Genomic DNA, 16430 nt, shown 5'->3' with positions numbered 1-16430 from the left:
ATGGAAAGTTCAAATTTCTTTTATTAAGAAATGTGAATATTATGTTCTGTTCTACCTTACAAAGCACAATGATTTTTAAAATCCTTAATATGTTTTTATGTTACCCTGTTGTTTCTTTTGGAAATTATATGAAAGAGAAGTTCAACCTCTTTTTAAGCCTGCTTCTGGAAAACCAGATGACACTTTTTGTTTTGATCCTGAATTTACTGCAAAAACACCTAAAGGTAGTGTATGTTTATGTGTAAAATTGAGAATTTAATTCTAATAGATTTTAAAAAATAAACTTCTTAAGTAAAAACTAAAAGAATGATAACTTTGCAGAGGGTTGGTTTGCTCTTCTGGAAGTATGAATCCTATATACAACATTATTTGGACACCTGTCAAGTAGAGGCTTTAAATGAGAAATATAGGACAAGAAGGAACTAGAGAAAAGGGTGGCAGGTTTTTGTTCTTTTTTTCCTCTTCTTGTTTTATAAATTCTTTGACATGGTAATTATTTACAGAGTATGAGGCAGGAAGTCAAACATGAAATGTATTACTGTGATTCTTACAGTTTAGAATTTAATGTGATTTACTTTTAGTGGCATGTGTTTTGTGCTTTCATTCAACAAATATTGAATGACTATTACAACCTAAGCAATGAGGATATAGCAGTGAACAGAACAGACAAAAATTACTGACCAAATGGAACATGTATATGAGTGGTGGGAGGCAGAAAATATAGAATAAAGCAAACATATAATATATCAGATGATAATATTTATATTTTTTAACATAGGACATTTTATGCCATAGATTACAGTGTAGTTCTAATTAAATATAATTATTTAGTATTAGATTCTCCTGGTTTGCCAGCCAGTGCTAATGTTCATCAGCTCTTCAAAGGATTCAGCTTTGTTGCAACTTCTATTGCAGAAGAACATAAAATTACTTCTAACACAAGTTCAAATGTATTACCAATCGTTCAGGTAAATACCACCTAATCACATTATTTAGTTTAGGGATATAATAATCAGGGGATAATTACTAATATTTCTCTCAGTTATTGCTAATGTTTATTTTTTATTTTTTAGAGACAAGGTCTCACTCTATAACCTGGGCTATAGTGCAATGGCAGTCAGTTCACTGCAACTTCAAACCCCAGGGCTCAAACGATCCTCCTGCCTCAACTTTACCAGTAGCTGGAACTACAGCCACAGGCCAGCACATCTGGCTATTTTTTTTTTTTTTAATATTTGTAGAGATGAGGTCTTGCTATGTTGCCCAGACTCGTTTAAACTCTTGGCTTCAAGTGATCTTCCCACCTTGGCCTACCAAAGTTTTGGGATTATAGACATGAGTCATTAGACCTGGCCACTGGGTTTTTAATACTTTTTTGAAAAAGTGCTTTTTAACTATTTTTTTAATCTTAATATAATAATGAATTAAATATTTCTCTATATATTTTGAGAACAAGTTGATAGTAATAACCTTTAATTATATTTATGTGTCTATTATAAATGCAATGTAAAGTTACTGTATAAACTAGTTGATCTATTATATTGGCCTCGGGGATCCTGAAAGCCTACATTTTAAGATTGGTTTAGAATCTGTTTAAGCCAGTGGTTCTCAACCTGTGGGTTGTGACCCACAGTAACTGTATCAAAGGACCGCAGCATTAGGAAGGTTGAGAACCACTGGAAACCATTTATACGTGTTAAAAACTTCTTTAGAATGATTTATTCTTGATTTCTTTTAAGATGTAAGATGAATGTACATTTAGGACAAAAAACAGAAAATGTGAAAATGTTTCATTCTCTTCAGTATTTTGCTTTCTTTGAAAAAACAGATAAATGGAAATGCTGCAGAATTTGGTGAAGTTATACAAATTGAAAGAGGATATTGGTGTTGGCTCCTATTCTATTTGCAAGGGATGCATACATGCAACCACTAACATGGAATTTGCAGTGAAGGTATTATCTCTGAGCCTTACTTTTTTTGTTTTATGTATATAATTTAAATGATAGATTAACTGACAGACATAGTGGAACAAATGAAGATAAGAAAGATGATGAGCTAAGGCTTAATATTTTCACTTTGAATTTCTTTTCATGGCTTTATTTTGGAGGAACGATATATTTAATGTTTTTGTTTGCATTTTAATAATTTCTTAGCCTTTAAAATAAGCTTCATCATGGAATAATTTATACACAATAAAATCACTGTTTTAAGTGTACAATGCCACCCTTTGACAGGTGGTTATAGTTGTGTAACCAAAACCGTAATCAATATCCTCATCAATCCTAAAATTTACTTCATAGCATTTGTAGCTGTTTTCTTTTTTTTTTAATTTCAGAAATTAGGGGATATGTGTTTTGCTTGCATGCTTTGTTTTTTTAAAGATTGAGTCAAAGTTATAAGTGTGCCCTTTACCCAGATATTGTGCACTGCACCTGATAGGTGTAAATTTAACCAATCCCTACCTCCCCTCTCATCCAAATTGATTTTCATTAAGATTTACGTCCAGGGTGGCACCTGGAGCTCAGTGAGTAGGGCGCTGACCACATGCACCAGGGCTGGTGGGTTTGAAACCAGCCCAGGCCTGCTAAAATAAAAAAAATTGTCAGGCATTGTGGTGGGTGCCTGTAATCCCAGCTACTTGGGAGACTGAGGTAAGAAAATCGCTTGAGCCCAGGAGTTTGAGGTTGCTCTGAGCTGCAACACTACAGCGCTCTACCGAGGACAACATAGTGAGACTCTGTCTCAATAAAAACTTAAAAAATTAAAAAAAGATTTACTTCCATATGTGCCCTTAGGTATTAATGAGATTGATTAGTTCTAATATAATATTGAGTACAAGTATTTGTTTCTCCATTCTTGTGATATTTTACTTAGAAGAATTTTTTGATTTGCATTTCTCTGATGATTAAAGATGATGAGCATTTTTTCATATGTCTGAAGGCCGCGCGCCTGTCTTCTTCAGAGAAGTTTCTCTTCAAATCCCTTGCCCAGCCTGTGATGGGATCCCTTGTTCTTTTCTTGCTAATGCGTTTGAGTTCTCTGTGGATTCTGGTTATTAAACCTTTGTCGGAGACATAACCTGCAAATATCTTCTCCCATTCTGAGGGCTGTTTGCTTGCTTTACTTACTGTGTTCTAGGCTGTGCAGAAGCTTTTTAGTTTGATCAAGTCCCAGTAGTGTATTTTTGAAGCTGCTTCAATTGCCCGGGGGTCCTCCTCATAAAATACTCACCCAGACCGATTTTTTCAAGGGTTTTCCCTGCACTCTCCTCTAGTATTTTTATAGTTTCATGTCTTAAGTTTAAATCTTTAATCCAGTGAGAGTCTATCTTAGTTAATGGTGAAAGGTGTGGGTCCAATTTCAGTCTTCTGCAGGTTGCCAGCCAGTTCACCCAGCACCATTTATTAAATAGGGAATCTTTTCCCCACTGAATGTTTTTAATTGGCTTGTCAAAGATTAAATAATGGCAAGTAGCTGGATTCATCTCTTGGTTCTGTATTCTGTTCTAACTCCAGTGAGACTAGCCTATATCACAAAATCCCAAGACCAGAGATGTTGGCACAGATGTGGAGAAAAGGGAACACTTTTGCACTGCTGGTGGGAATGCAAATTAATACATTCCTTTTGGAAAGAGATATGGAGAACACTTAGAGATCTAAAAATAGAGCTGCCATTCAATCCTGTAATCCCTCTACTGGGCATATACCCAGAAGACCAAAAATCGCATCATAACAATGATATTTATACCAGAATGTTTATTGCAGCCCTATTCATAACTGCTAAGTTATGGAAAAAGCCCAAGTGCCCATCCATCCACGAATGGATTAATAAATTGTGGTATATGTACACCATGGAATATATGCAGCCTTAAGGAAAAATGGAGACTTTACCTCTTTCATGTTTACATGGATGGAGCTGGAACATATTCTTCTTAGTAAAGTATCTCAAGAATGGGAGAAAAAGTACCCAATGTACTCAGCCCTACTATGAAACTAATTTAGGGCTTTCACATGAAATCTATAACCCAGTTACACCCTAAGAATAGGGGGAAGGGGGAAGGGAGGGGAGGGAGAGGGGAGGTGGGTAGAGGAAAGGGGATTGGTGGGATTACACCAGCGGTGCATCTTACAAGGGTATATGTGAAACTTGGTAAATGTGGAATGTAAGTGTCTTGGCACAGTAACTGAGAGAATGCCAGGAAGGCTATGTTAACCAGTGTGATGAAAGTGTGTCAAACGGTCTGTGAAGCTAGTGAATAATGCCCCATGATCATATCAATGTACACAGCTATGATTTAATAAAAAAAAAGAATTTTTTAGTTTAGTTCCATCCTGGTTGTCACAAAACATACTAGATTGCCATTTTTTTTCTTTATGGCTGAGTAATTTTATTTTAATGCAGTGTGTTAATATTGAGCAATTGAGCAATTGTGACAATACAGTCACATTGGGATCACTTAATCATTTAGTACAATTTCAGTGAAATGGGATATAATGTTAAAGAAAGTACTCTGGTTTACCTTTTTCTTTTAAGTTTTAGTTGTAGGAAATGTTTAAATGTTAAAAGAAGTATTTGATTAAAAACGTAACCAAACTGAAAATATTTCATTCATTTTTAGACAGAGAAAATTTCTTGTCCTCTGAGAATTTTCTCTTATTTCTTAGATCATTGACAAAAGTAAGCAAGATCCCTCAGAAGAAATTGAAATTTTGATGCGCTATAGACAACATCCCAATATTATCACTTTAAAAGATGTAGGTATTTTAAAATCTAGGCATCAGCTGAGCTTATGAAGTTATGGCTTGGAACTTTATTTTTCTTATTTAAACTTTGTATATCTGTGATATATTTAATTTCATGCCACAAAAATCCCAAGATCTGTACATTAGCTGCTTCAATTGTTTTTTCCTGATTCTACACTCCTATTCTTCTTACAGAATATAAAAAGCAAAGAAAGATAGTTGATAAATGAGAATGTCCTGATTAGTTAAATATATTCTGGTGGGTTAACTAGTTAACACTGTAACTAGCACCATTTATTATTCTATAGTACTATAAATATAGAAGATACAGAGGATTGGGAATCTGCCAAATTCTTGAAGATTTTACTTTTCTTATTGCACAGCAGTTGAATGTGGCATTATGGATTGTTCCTTGAGTAAAATAGTATTAGTCTGTTGTTTTATAAAATGAATATACTACTTAATAGATGTAACTGAATGCTGACTTTTCACATAAGAAGATAACGTTCTTTTCTCTTTAGAGAACGCAGAAAAATTAGCCATATTGATCAATTTCCAATGCTATGATATGCACTTTAATTTGTAATCTTTAAACCATAGTTAAGATGTACATATATTTATATATGTGTTTATACACACACGTGTATATATATACACATATGTGCGTGTGAATATCACAAATCCCCTGAGTGAAAAGAGTATAAATATTTTTATTTAATACTCCTTGATATACTATTTGAATTCAACAAACATTTAAGACACTATGTCAGATAATGGACTAAGGGAAGGGTATTTAAAACAAATAATGTATTTAATTTCAGAAGGAAGCTTACTGTTACAGAGGAAAAGTTTCTATAATACAGCAAAAAATGAAGTATATGTCATTTGAGAGGCACAAAGTTCTTTTTTTTTCATTTTCATTATCTAATGAACTATAACCTATAACTTGAAGAATTAATACAATTATATGTTTAGCATGGTCTCTTAGGATGGTGTAGGTTGTTTAACTGATCCAACCTTCAGTACAGCTTGTACTACATTAACCATATAGGAATAATTTTTTTAACACTAGACATTTAATAGAAAAGAAAATACAGAGAGAATGCCAGGAAGGCTATGTTAACCAGTGTGATGAAAGTGTGTCAAACGGTCTGTGAAGCTAGTGAATGATGCCCCATGATCATATCAATGTACATAGCTGTGATTTAGTAAAAATAAAAAGAAAATACAATTTAAGCATTTAGATTTATAAATAATTACATTTTAAAACTTCATTCTTTTTTCGGTATTTGATGATGGTAGATATGTTTACTTTGTTATGGATTTGGTGAAAGGAGAGAACTACTTGATCGTATTCTCAAACAAAAATGTTTCTCAGAATGAGAGGCTAGTGATGTATTATATGTAATAACTCAGACAGTTGACTATCTTCATTGTCAAGGTGTAAGTTATAGTCATATTATTCCTTTCAATTCTTGGACCTAACTCTTTATAAAACTATATATAGAACATGATATGCTACCTAAAATAAATTTCTTTTGTCTGTCACTTATATTTTTGTAGAGACTATCCTAATAAAGTTCCTAATGTAGTGAAGGTTATGAATTTAGGATATTGGATAATGCTTTATTAATTCTCTCTGCCTATTGGCCCCAATTTAATAGAATATGTGATATTAGTTTTAAAAGTGGTTTGAATTATATAAATGAACCTAAATTTTATTTTGAAATTATTAAACCTAATCAAACTAAAAAAATGAAACAAAGTAATTACCCAAAGACATACTGAGAATATTATTCAAATTATACAGTACCTAACATATAAATTTCTAGCAGAAAGAGGACTATACAGGGTGTCCTATTTATGGATCCCCTGTATACTTTGAACTCTGCTAACTTCCCCTAAATATAGTAAAAAAATATATATTTAAATATTTGATGTGCTAATGTATTAAATTTTGTGGTGGAGGGGCAGGCTTGTTATTTTGCTTCCTGTCTTTTAATAAAGGAGGCAAATGAAGTGAATTGCAAAAAAGGTCAACTTTCATTATATATAATTTTACAAGGAAAAAAGTCAAAAATAATTTTTAAATTTTATATGTTTGAATAAGTCATAATAGTGGATATGTTCCAACCGAAAAATAAACAATAGAAAATGACAATTCTGAATTTACACTGTGAAAATTATACATAGGCCATTTTGATAAGTAATAAAAGTAAGCTAGTATTCAGTTTTGTATGTGGTTTAATAGAGTACATTTTCAATATTTTGAAATGAATTGTATAGTGACAAAGGACTACTTCTATTATAATTTAATTCCTTGGTTGTTTTTATCAACACTTTTTACAGTAAAGCAAGACCAAAATTTTTGAAAGAAGGAAAATGATAAGCACATCATCTTTATTATTTTGTAAACCTTCAAGTTCTTACATCAGTTAACTAAATTAATAACAGACACTTATTGTGCATTTCCACATGTCTGGCTTTGTAAAAGATGTTGCAGAATCAAACACAAGTAAGACTTGGTTCTTGTCCTTAAAAAGCTTTCAGTATAGTAAAATTCTGATTAAAGGTAAGCTTAGATTAAATGAAGTGAATAGTTGTAGGGGAGAAATCATAACATAGGGAATTTCAGAATTTTTTTCAGCTCTACATTTCTTTCTTTTCTTTTTCTTTTTCCTTGAGACAAAGTGTCACTCTGTTTCCTTGGATAGCATGGCATCATTATAGCTCACTGCGACTCTCAAACTCTTGGGCTCAAGCTATTCTGCTTCAGTCTCCCCAGTAATTGAGGTTCTGAGTATGCCATTATGCCTACCTAATTTTTGTATCTTATGTAGAGACAGGGACTCACTACATTGCCCAGGCTGGTCTTGAATTCTTGGCCTAAAAGTTATCCTTCTGTCTCAGCTTCCCAAAGTACTAGAATTACATGCCTGAGCCACTGTACCCAGCCATTTGGTTCTTCGTTGTTTCTGTTTTTCTGCTGAGACTTGCTATTATTTTGCTGAGAGTGTCAGGCAGCAAAATTATGTTTTGTTTTACTTTATTGAGAATACTTGTAATAGGAACTTTAAAATCCTTGTCTGTTAGTTCCAGTACGGTTGATCCTAGAGTTAGAATTTATTGGGTTTCTTTTATTTAGACACTGTATTCTATTTTCTTGGTTCTTTTTATATCAAATAATTTTGGATGCTATTTTTAACATTATAATATTATTATAGAAGTTTTTGCATTCTGTTATTTTTCGCCAATGGTTATTATTGTTTCTTTTGTTTAAGTTGGTAATTTTCTTGGATGGACTTGAACTGAAAACTCTTTTTTGGTGGGGCAGCAGCTCTAATCTTTATTTTTATCATTTGTCTTTATATGAACTGCTTTGACCCTTTTCCACACATTTTTTATTCAACTATCAGTTTGGCTCTTTAATTTACAGTATTTCCCCACTCAGCATTTACAATTTTCTAGTATCTCTTTTGTGGTCCTCCAGGCCAGAAAGACTGTGGGTTTTTCCACAATGTCTTCACCATCACTGTGTACCATAGGAACTCTACTTAACCTCAGGCTAAAAGCCACAGATTTGGGAACCTACTTGTATAGCTCCCTGTATTCCCTCCTTCAACCAAGAGTCTATCTGCATCAGTTCATTCTTCAGTACCTTCAGGTAGTTGCTTTTTGTATTATATACAGGTTTTATAATTGTTTACTGCAGGGAAGGGGGTGTTGGGTAGGGTCTTATTCCATTATATCCGAAAGTGGAACTGAGAATTTAGTTTGGATATTTTTGAGATGGGAAAGGATTAACAAAACTGGTGGTTTGAACAGAAACTAGTGAATGCATTTATCTGATAGATGTCCTGTGTATATGTGCGGCTTTTAAGGTTAGAAAATATGTCATTTTCAAAATCCTGTAATTGGGAAAGTTTATTTTTTTTTAGATGTACGTTTAAAAATGTTTTATTTTGTAGATATTTAGTTATAGAAATTTAATGCTTCTTTCTTTCATGTTTGAGGTTGTTCATCGTGATCTTAAACCTAGTAATATTTTGTATGTGGATGAATGGCCAATGCAGACTCAATTAGGATCTGTGATTTTGGGTTTGCAAAACAACTTTGAGGAGAAAATGGACTTCTTTTAACTCCATGCTATACTGCAAACTTTGTAGCACCTGAGGTATTCTTTAAAAACTTCAGTATTTTTATATAAAAACTTTCATTCTTTTCCTTTACTTGAATGTATGTGATGTCATATATATGTTACAGTAGACACATAAAAGATGAGTTATCTTACTCTTTCACAACTAGAAAGCAACATGTTAATATTAGTGAATTCTGATAATCCCTAATATAAATACCCAGACTAGCACCTGCCATCTAAAACCAACCTGAATATAATAATGAGTCTACTTTTTTTCTGTTGAGTTACAAATAAAATTTGTAACTAATCTAAAAATCATATCATTTTATAACTGGAAAGTAGAATAAAGATAGCTACAACTTCAACATATTACATATTTTAAATAAAGAAACTGAGGCTCAAAGTACTTAAATGATAAATCACTTATTCAAGACCCAGAATTCACTTAGTAACAAAGCTTGGGTAGATTTTCATATATTTTAGTTTGTACTGAACATAAGATAGTTTATATCAGTTAGCATTATACATAACATGTGGGGCAGTGCCATCCCCTATTGTCTTTAGGATCTCTTAATTCCTAGATAAAAAAGCCTCACTGGAATTTTTTTTTTTTGTCAGCCTTAGAGATTTTTCTTGGCAAATAATGTTTGTACACATATCTCAAGGGGGAAGAGCTAGGAAAGTTGGACTAGAGGGTGTCAAGGGTACACATTTACATTTGGGAATGTACAACAGTGAGTTCTGATCATGGGAATGGGTGCTATGACAGTATCAATTTCCATAGCAGTGAAAGTAGGGTTGGGAAAAAATGAATCAAGGAATGGCATTGGCCATATACATTTTTCATAAGAATTTTATTTGTAAGTCAGGAACTCTTTATGTATGTTATGCATAATGCTAACAGATATAAATGATCACATGTTCAATAGAAATCAAAATACCTAAAATCCTTCAGGTTTGAAAAAAATCAAAGTTGCCAAACCAGAAGCACAGTAACATAATGTAAAGATGAATACCTATCTCAAATACATGTGTATTTTATGATTTTATTTTTATATCAAATACTAGCCTTTTCAGGGTAGTATCAGGTAATACTAGATATATCATTATAAGCCATTTGTATTTTAATATAAATAAGTTAATATCAATCAATCTATATTTTAAAGTAGCTACTAGAAAATATATTTTTTCTAATTATAAAAATAGAAAAAATAGTTTTCTGCCAGTGGCTTCCATTATGCCATCCTCGTTGCCACTTGTTGGGGCCAGGACTGGCCAGGTCTCCAGCCCCAGCTTATCTATTGTCCAGAGGCAGTCCACTGTGCTACCTTACTCAGTATCAACTCCCCTTAGGTGCCTGAGGGCTATTCATCTTAGCAGAAGGAAGAGAAAGAGAAACAGTCTTTGGGGGAGAGAAATAGTCTTAGTAGGAGAGTGAATCTTAGCAATCTTCATAGAAGGGCACCAGATGGTGTTCTCCAAGCAGAAGGAGTGAAAGGTTAGAGTGAGTGAGTCTGTGAAAGAATAAGAACTGACCCTGGACTAACCTCTCCTGCGGCTACTTAAAGATGTGATCTTGTGACTATTTGCACCAAAGGTATAGATACTGCCAAACACTGATGTTCTCATCTCACATGCTCTTGTGTTAAGGAGAGTCGAATTTCTTCCCCATGCCTTTATCACCAAGGTGTTATGGAGCTGTTATATCACAGGTGTTTCTTATATTTACAGAGTGTTCTGAGCTTAATTCTCGTTTCTTCTTTATATGGTCTGCTACATACTCCCCCTTTTTGTGTATTTTAAGATAATTTCTAGTATGACAAGGTCAGTTGTTCTTGTTGTTCAGCACCTTCTCTTGCTACGCAAAAGAATAAGGAATATAAGATGATTATCAAGATTCTGAACTCCAGGTGGCAGGCTCTTTAAGTGGTGGAGCCCCATATCTAACTCAAGCTTCAGCTGCCACTAGGGAAAAGGTAGTGATTAAAGTATTATTTTCTTTAAAAGTCTTTCAAGCTGGGAAAATCTTTATCTGAGAGAATACAATTTCCATTTCGTCTATTATAAATTGTTAAATTCCAAACAAAGATCTTGCTTCCCTTGTGAAGCTTTTCCTTTGCTAAATGAATTGTAATTAATGGACAAACAAATATCCTGCTTTTTTTGTGGCCTTTGTTAGCAAGGATCTTACTGCGGGTACCACCTGTTGCTACCTCGGCCAGTAGGTGGTGACCAACAGTTCCACTTTTCTTGTGGTCTTTGGTAGCAAAGATCCTATTGCTTTCACTGCCTTTTGCTACCTCTGCCTTTAGTAGCTGGTGAACTAAAGTATGCCTTTTGCCACTTTCTGCCTTCAGTTGCTGGCAAACAAAGGCACTGCTTTTCCTGCAGAGTTTTTCCTTTGCTAGTTGAATCCAGACCTTTTTTTCAAATGGAGTGTCCCTACGTGGTTCAAAGTTCGCTTGTCCAATTTTGCATGACCTTTCTTACTCCCTCTTGCCATCTTCTGAAGGGTTCACTTACTCTGGGTGTCTTTGTCTCCTTCAGTCTGTGTCCAAGCCGTCAGCTGGGACACGCCACACAGTACAAGCCATCAAGAAGTGGGCTATGTAGGATACACGAGAAAATAATTTGGTTTATCTATTTTTTCTCCACTGTCATTTATTAGTCTGGTTTAATTCCCCCATATTTCTTTGGGGTACCAAAGGTCTGGCACACTGCAGGCAGGATCCTCCCTTGGCAAAGAATTGAATGAATTATATTGTTTTTCCAAATAATAGTTTAAAATGCTTATTTAATTTACTGTTTTAACTTCCCCAGAATCATCTCTGGGGTGCCAAAGGTCCAGTACACTGTGGGCAGGATCCTCCCTTGGCATAAGATAGAATGAATTATACTATTTTACCAAAGAACAGTTTGAAATGCTGGTGTTATTGAAACTACATTGTTTTAATTTCTTTATTTGTATCTTTTACCAGTGGATACTGACTTGGGCCCAACTGATAATTTCCCTACAATAAAGATGTTCTATTATCATTAAATTGAGAGGAGCAATCCTTTTTCCTGAGACATGTACCTGGAAGTTTATTGGTTTTTGTTTCCCTTGATCACTAAAAGAGAGATCATCCTTTTCATTGGATTTCTATATTCTTTTCTTTTCCCAACATTCCTTGATCACAGGGCTTAGCTTCCCACACTTATGGCATTTAATTCTGATTGGAGGATTTCTTAACTGATCTTCTGACTGCTTAATCTGAGTTGCCATGATGATATTGTGTTTATTGGCTTCAACTGTAAGATTATTCATCCGGTGTTCCAACTATTTAATCTTGTCTTTCGCTGTTCAATCTGATCTTTTATGTCATTTGCCATGATTTATTTTTCCACCTTTTCCTCTCAGCCATTCTTTTGCCTTTTACAATCCTTCCCCTCAAATAGAACCTTTGACTTCCTTAAAGGGACAGGGGGGATTAATTTTTCCAAAGCTACTTCCTGCTGAGAGTGGATGTTGATAAAGGGGAAGGCAGTTAGAGGCACTTTTCCCTAACCTATGAGCTCTTACGACATGTTCCCCAAATTCTTTTCTCTCTTTCTTTTTAATTTTTATGTATTTCTTCCTCCCTTTGCTATTTTTATCTGCTGAAGGCTATTCTCACCTCTGAGTCTAAGGGCTTATTTTTTGCTAAAGGTGTTTTTTATTCCTGAAATCTATCTTTCCTCTTTCCCTTTTGTTTCTAAAGGCTTTTGTCTGCTTTTTCCAAGCCACTTCACAGAAGAGGTGATTAAGATTTGGAAAGAGAAAGCACAGGAGAGAAGGGAAGAAACTAAATGAGGAAGGCCTGTTGTTGGCTATCTTTTTCTTATATATTTCTTCTCTCTATATATATATATATATATGAGTGAAGTGCAGAAGTTTTCCCTTTTCTCCACATACACGCCAACATCTCTGGTTTTGAGATTTTGTGATATAGGCTAGTCTCACTGGAGTTAGATGATATCTCAAAGTAGTTTTGATTTGCATTTCTCTGATGATTAAAGATGATGAGCACTTTTTCATATGTCTGAAGGCCGCGCGCCTGTCTTCTTCAGAGAAGTTTCTCTTCAAATCCCTTGCCCAGCCTGCGATTGGATCCCTTGTTCTTTTCTTGCTAATGCGTTTGAGTTCTCTGTGGATTCTGGTTATTAAACCTTTATCGGAGACATAACCTGCAAATATCTTCGCAGAGATATTTGCGAGAGAGAGAGAGAGAGAGAGATTTCTCCTTTCTCTTTTTCTTTTCTTTGCTACAAGCCTATTTTCCCTTTGGTCTGCATCTACTATCCTGCCAACTATACCATTTTCCAGTGGCTTCCACTATCCCATCCTTATCGCGACTTACTGAGGCCTGGGACTGGCCAGGTTTCTTGCCCTGGCTTATCTATTGTCCAGACCCAGACCACTGTGCTACCTTGCTTGGGATCAACTCCCCTTAGGTGACTTAGGGCTATTTGGATTAGCAGAAGGGAGAGAAAGAGAAATAGTCTTTGAGGGAGAGAAATAGTCTTAGTAGGAGAGTGAATCTTAGCAGTCTTTATAGAAGGGCACCGAGATGGTAGTCTCCAAACAAGAGTAGTGAAAGAGTTAGAGTGAGCAAGTCTATGAAAGAATGAGAACTGAACATAGACTAACCTCTCCTGCGGCTACTTATAGACGTGACCCTGTGGCTATTTGCACCACAGGTGTAGAGACTGACAAGTACTGATGTTCTCATCGCGCATGCTCTCATGTTAAGGAGATAAGAATCCCTTCCTCATGCCCTTATCATCAAGGTGTTACCAAGATGTTATATCACAGGTTTTTCTTAAATTTACAGAGTGTTCTGAGCTTAATTTTCACTTCTCCTTTATATGGTCTGCTACAATTTTTCAATAACAAAAAACTTTCTTCTTTTTTTCCAATTAAATCATAAACACATAGATCATGTATACATTAATGCATTTATGGAGTACAATGTGCTGATTTCATATACAATTAGGATATGAATGCTTAGAGTGGATGGTGGGATCAAACCCATTGTGCATATTGCAAGGGTACAATTTGAATCTATTAAGCATAGAGTATAAATGTCTTAACACAATAATTAACTAAATGAGGTGAGGGATATATTAACACAAAACTTCCACTGTGAAATTTTATAATCTTTCTTTAGGATATTGATATTGAGTGACAGGCAGAATGTTTAAGACTGAAATTGGACCCACACCTTTCACCATTAACTAAGATAGACTCTCATTGGATTAAATATTTAAACTTAAGACATGAAACTATAAAAATACTAGAGGAGAGTGCAGGGAAAACCCTTGAAGAAATCGGTCTGGGTGAGTATTTTATGAGGAGGACACCCCGGGCAATCGAAGCAGCTTCAAAAATACACTACTGGGACTTGATCAAACTAAAAAGCTTCTGCACAGCCAAGAACACAGTAAGTAAAGCAAGCAAACAGCCCTCAGAATGGGAGAAGATATTTGCAGGTTATGTCTCCGATAAAGGTTTAATAACCAGAATCCACAGAGAACTCAAACGCATTAGCAAGAAAAGAACAAGAGATCCAATCGCAGGCTGGGCAAGGGATTTGAAGAGAAACTTCTCTGAAGAAGACAGGCGCACGGCCTTCAGACATATGAAAAAGTGCTCATCATCTTTAATCATCAGAGAAATGCAAATCAAAACTACTTTGAGATATCATCTAACTCCAGTGAGACTAGCCTATATCACAAAATCTCAAAACCAGAGATGTTGGCGTGGATGTGGAGAAAAGGGAAAACTTCTGCACTGCTGTTGGGAATGCAAATTAATACATTCCTTTTGGAAAGAGATATGGAGAAGACTTAGAGATCTAAAAATAGATCTGCCATTCAATCCTGTAATTCCTCTGCTAGGCATATACCCAGAAGACCAAAAATCACACCATAACAAAGATATTTGTACCAGAATGTTTATTGCAGCCCTATTCATAATTGCTAAGTCATGGAAAAAGCCCGAGTGCCCATCGATCCACGAATGGATTAATAAATTGTGGTATATGTACACCATGGAGTATTATGCAGCCTTAAAGAAAAATGGAGAGTTTACCTCTTTCATGTTTACATGGATGGAGCTGGAAAATATTCTTCTCAGTAAAGTATCTCAAGAATGGAAGAAAAAGTACCCAATTTATCAGCCCTACTATGAAACTAATTTGGGGCTTTCACATGAAAGCTATAACCCAGTTACAACCTAAGAATAGGAGGAAGGGAGAAAGGGAGGGGAGGGAAGAGGGTGGTGGGTAATGGCAGGGATTACACCTGCAGTGCATCTTACAGGCGTATATGCCAAACTTGGTAAATGTGGAATGTAAATATCTTGGCACAGTAACTGAGAAAATGCTAGGAAGGCTATGTTGACCATTGTGATGAAAATGTGTCAAATGGTCTATGAAGCTAGTGTATGATGCCCCATGATCATATCAATGTACACAGCTATGATTTAATAAAAAAAAATAAAAAATAAAAAAATAAAAAAAGAATGTTTGCTTTATAGGCTTTTTATAGTTATTCATCCTAAAAGAAAGTATGTATATATCTGGGGAATGTGTTTTTATCTGTATTTTAATAAAATTCATAGACTATTTAATGTACAAATTTTTATCATGTTGCAACAAATAGAAAGTATATTTCCCAAAATAGAAATTGAGACACATAATAAAACAGGGAGTTATTGAACTGCCCTAAAGTATGTGAGATAATACCCTGGACTAAAAAAAAAAAAATATCTATCTATCTATATATATATTTTATATCTATCTATCTATATATCTATAGATAGATATATAGATAGATAGATATATAGATGTAACCTTTTCTAGCACATTTCAATGGAATTTAGGATATGAGGATAGAATGTTTGAGTTAGTGATAGCCTGTTTAATATAGCTTTTATGGTCATTGTAAATATTCTAATACAATTATGCAGTAGACATAACAGTATAAAGAATAACCATTTTAGTGAACAATTTTTAATATTGACTTAATTTTATAGAGCTAAACTCCTTAATACTATGGAAACTTCTCACTGGAAAAAGGTTAGAGGTAAATATGTCCAAAATTAACATCTCAAAAATAGACATTAAAATAAAAAATATGTAGCATATCTCTGTTCCCTTGTTTAGATTAATGGTTAGATAAACATTTTTAGGTTAATCATTAGGTAAATATTTTAGAATAGGTGGAAATCCACAAAGTAGAATACAGCCTGTTATTGCCTATTACCCAAACCAATTTCCATTGTAGTGGACACTTTCACCATTGTCATAAGCGAAGGTTTTCAGGCGGGCATGTGAAAATCATTTCTCCATAACTAGTGACTGAACTACCTTTGGCTAGTATTTGTATTTTCAAAATGCTTTGAAAGTTTTGTTATTGAATCCTCAAGGCTCTGCTAGGAATCATTAAATATTTATAAATTATTCTGAATGAATTAAAGAGGGCATTTTTATAAGGTTTGTTTCAAAAATTTCAGACTCTTGGCTCGG

At 34.4% G+C, this 16430-nt stretch overlaps 1 protein-coding gene across 1 annotated transcript in view; it reads left to right on the top strand.

The window, feature by feature from the left end:
* RPS6KA6 (ribosomal protein S6 kinase A6) overlaps positions 1 to 16430 on the top strand; it is a 189577-nt gene that overhangs the window by 142572 nt on the left and 30575 nt on the right. The window contains 9 exon segments of the mRNA XM_053579038.1: positions 122 to 224; positions 838 to 968; positions 1829 to 1861; positions 1863 to 1952; positions 4665 to 4754; positions 6028 to 6076; positions 6079 to 6185; positions 8756 to 8801; positions 8804 to 8916. Of these exon segments, the coding sequence (XP_053435013.1) occupies positions 122 to 224; positions 838 to 968; positions 1829 to 1861; positions 1863 to 1952; positions 4665 to 4754; positions 6028 to 6076; positions 6079 to 6185; positions 8756 to 8801; positions 8804 to 8916 (762 nt within the window).

Source organism: Nycticebus coucang, chromosome X, assembly GCF_027406575.1.
Source record: "Nycticebus coucang isolate mNycCou1 chromosome X, mNycCou1.pri, whole genome shotgun sequence".
Taxonomy (NCBI): Eukaryota; Metazoa; Chordata; class Mammalia; order Primates; family Lorisidae; genus Nycticebus; species Nycticebus coucang.
The sequence above is the reverse complement of the archived record's forward strand: the minus strand, read 5'-3'. Positions and strand labels throughout refer to the sequence as shown.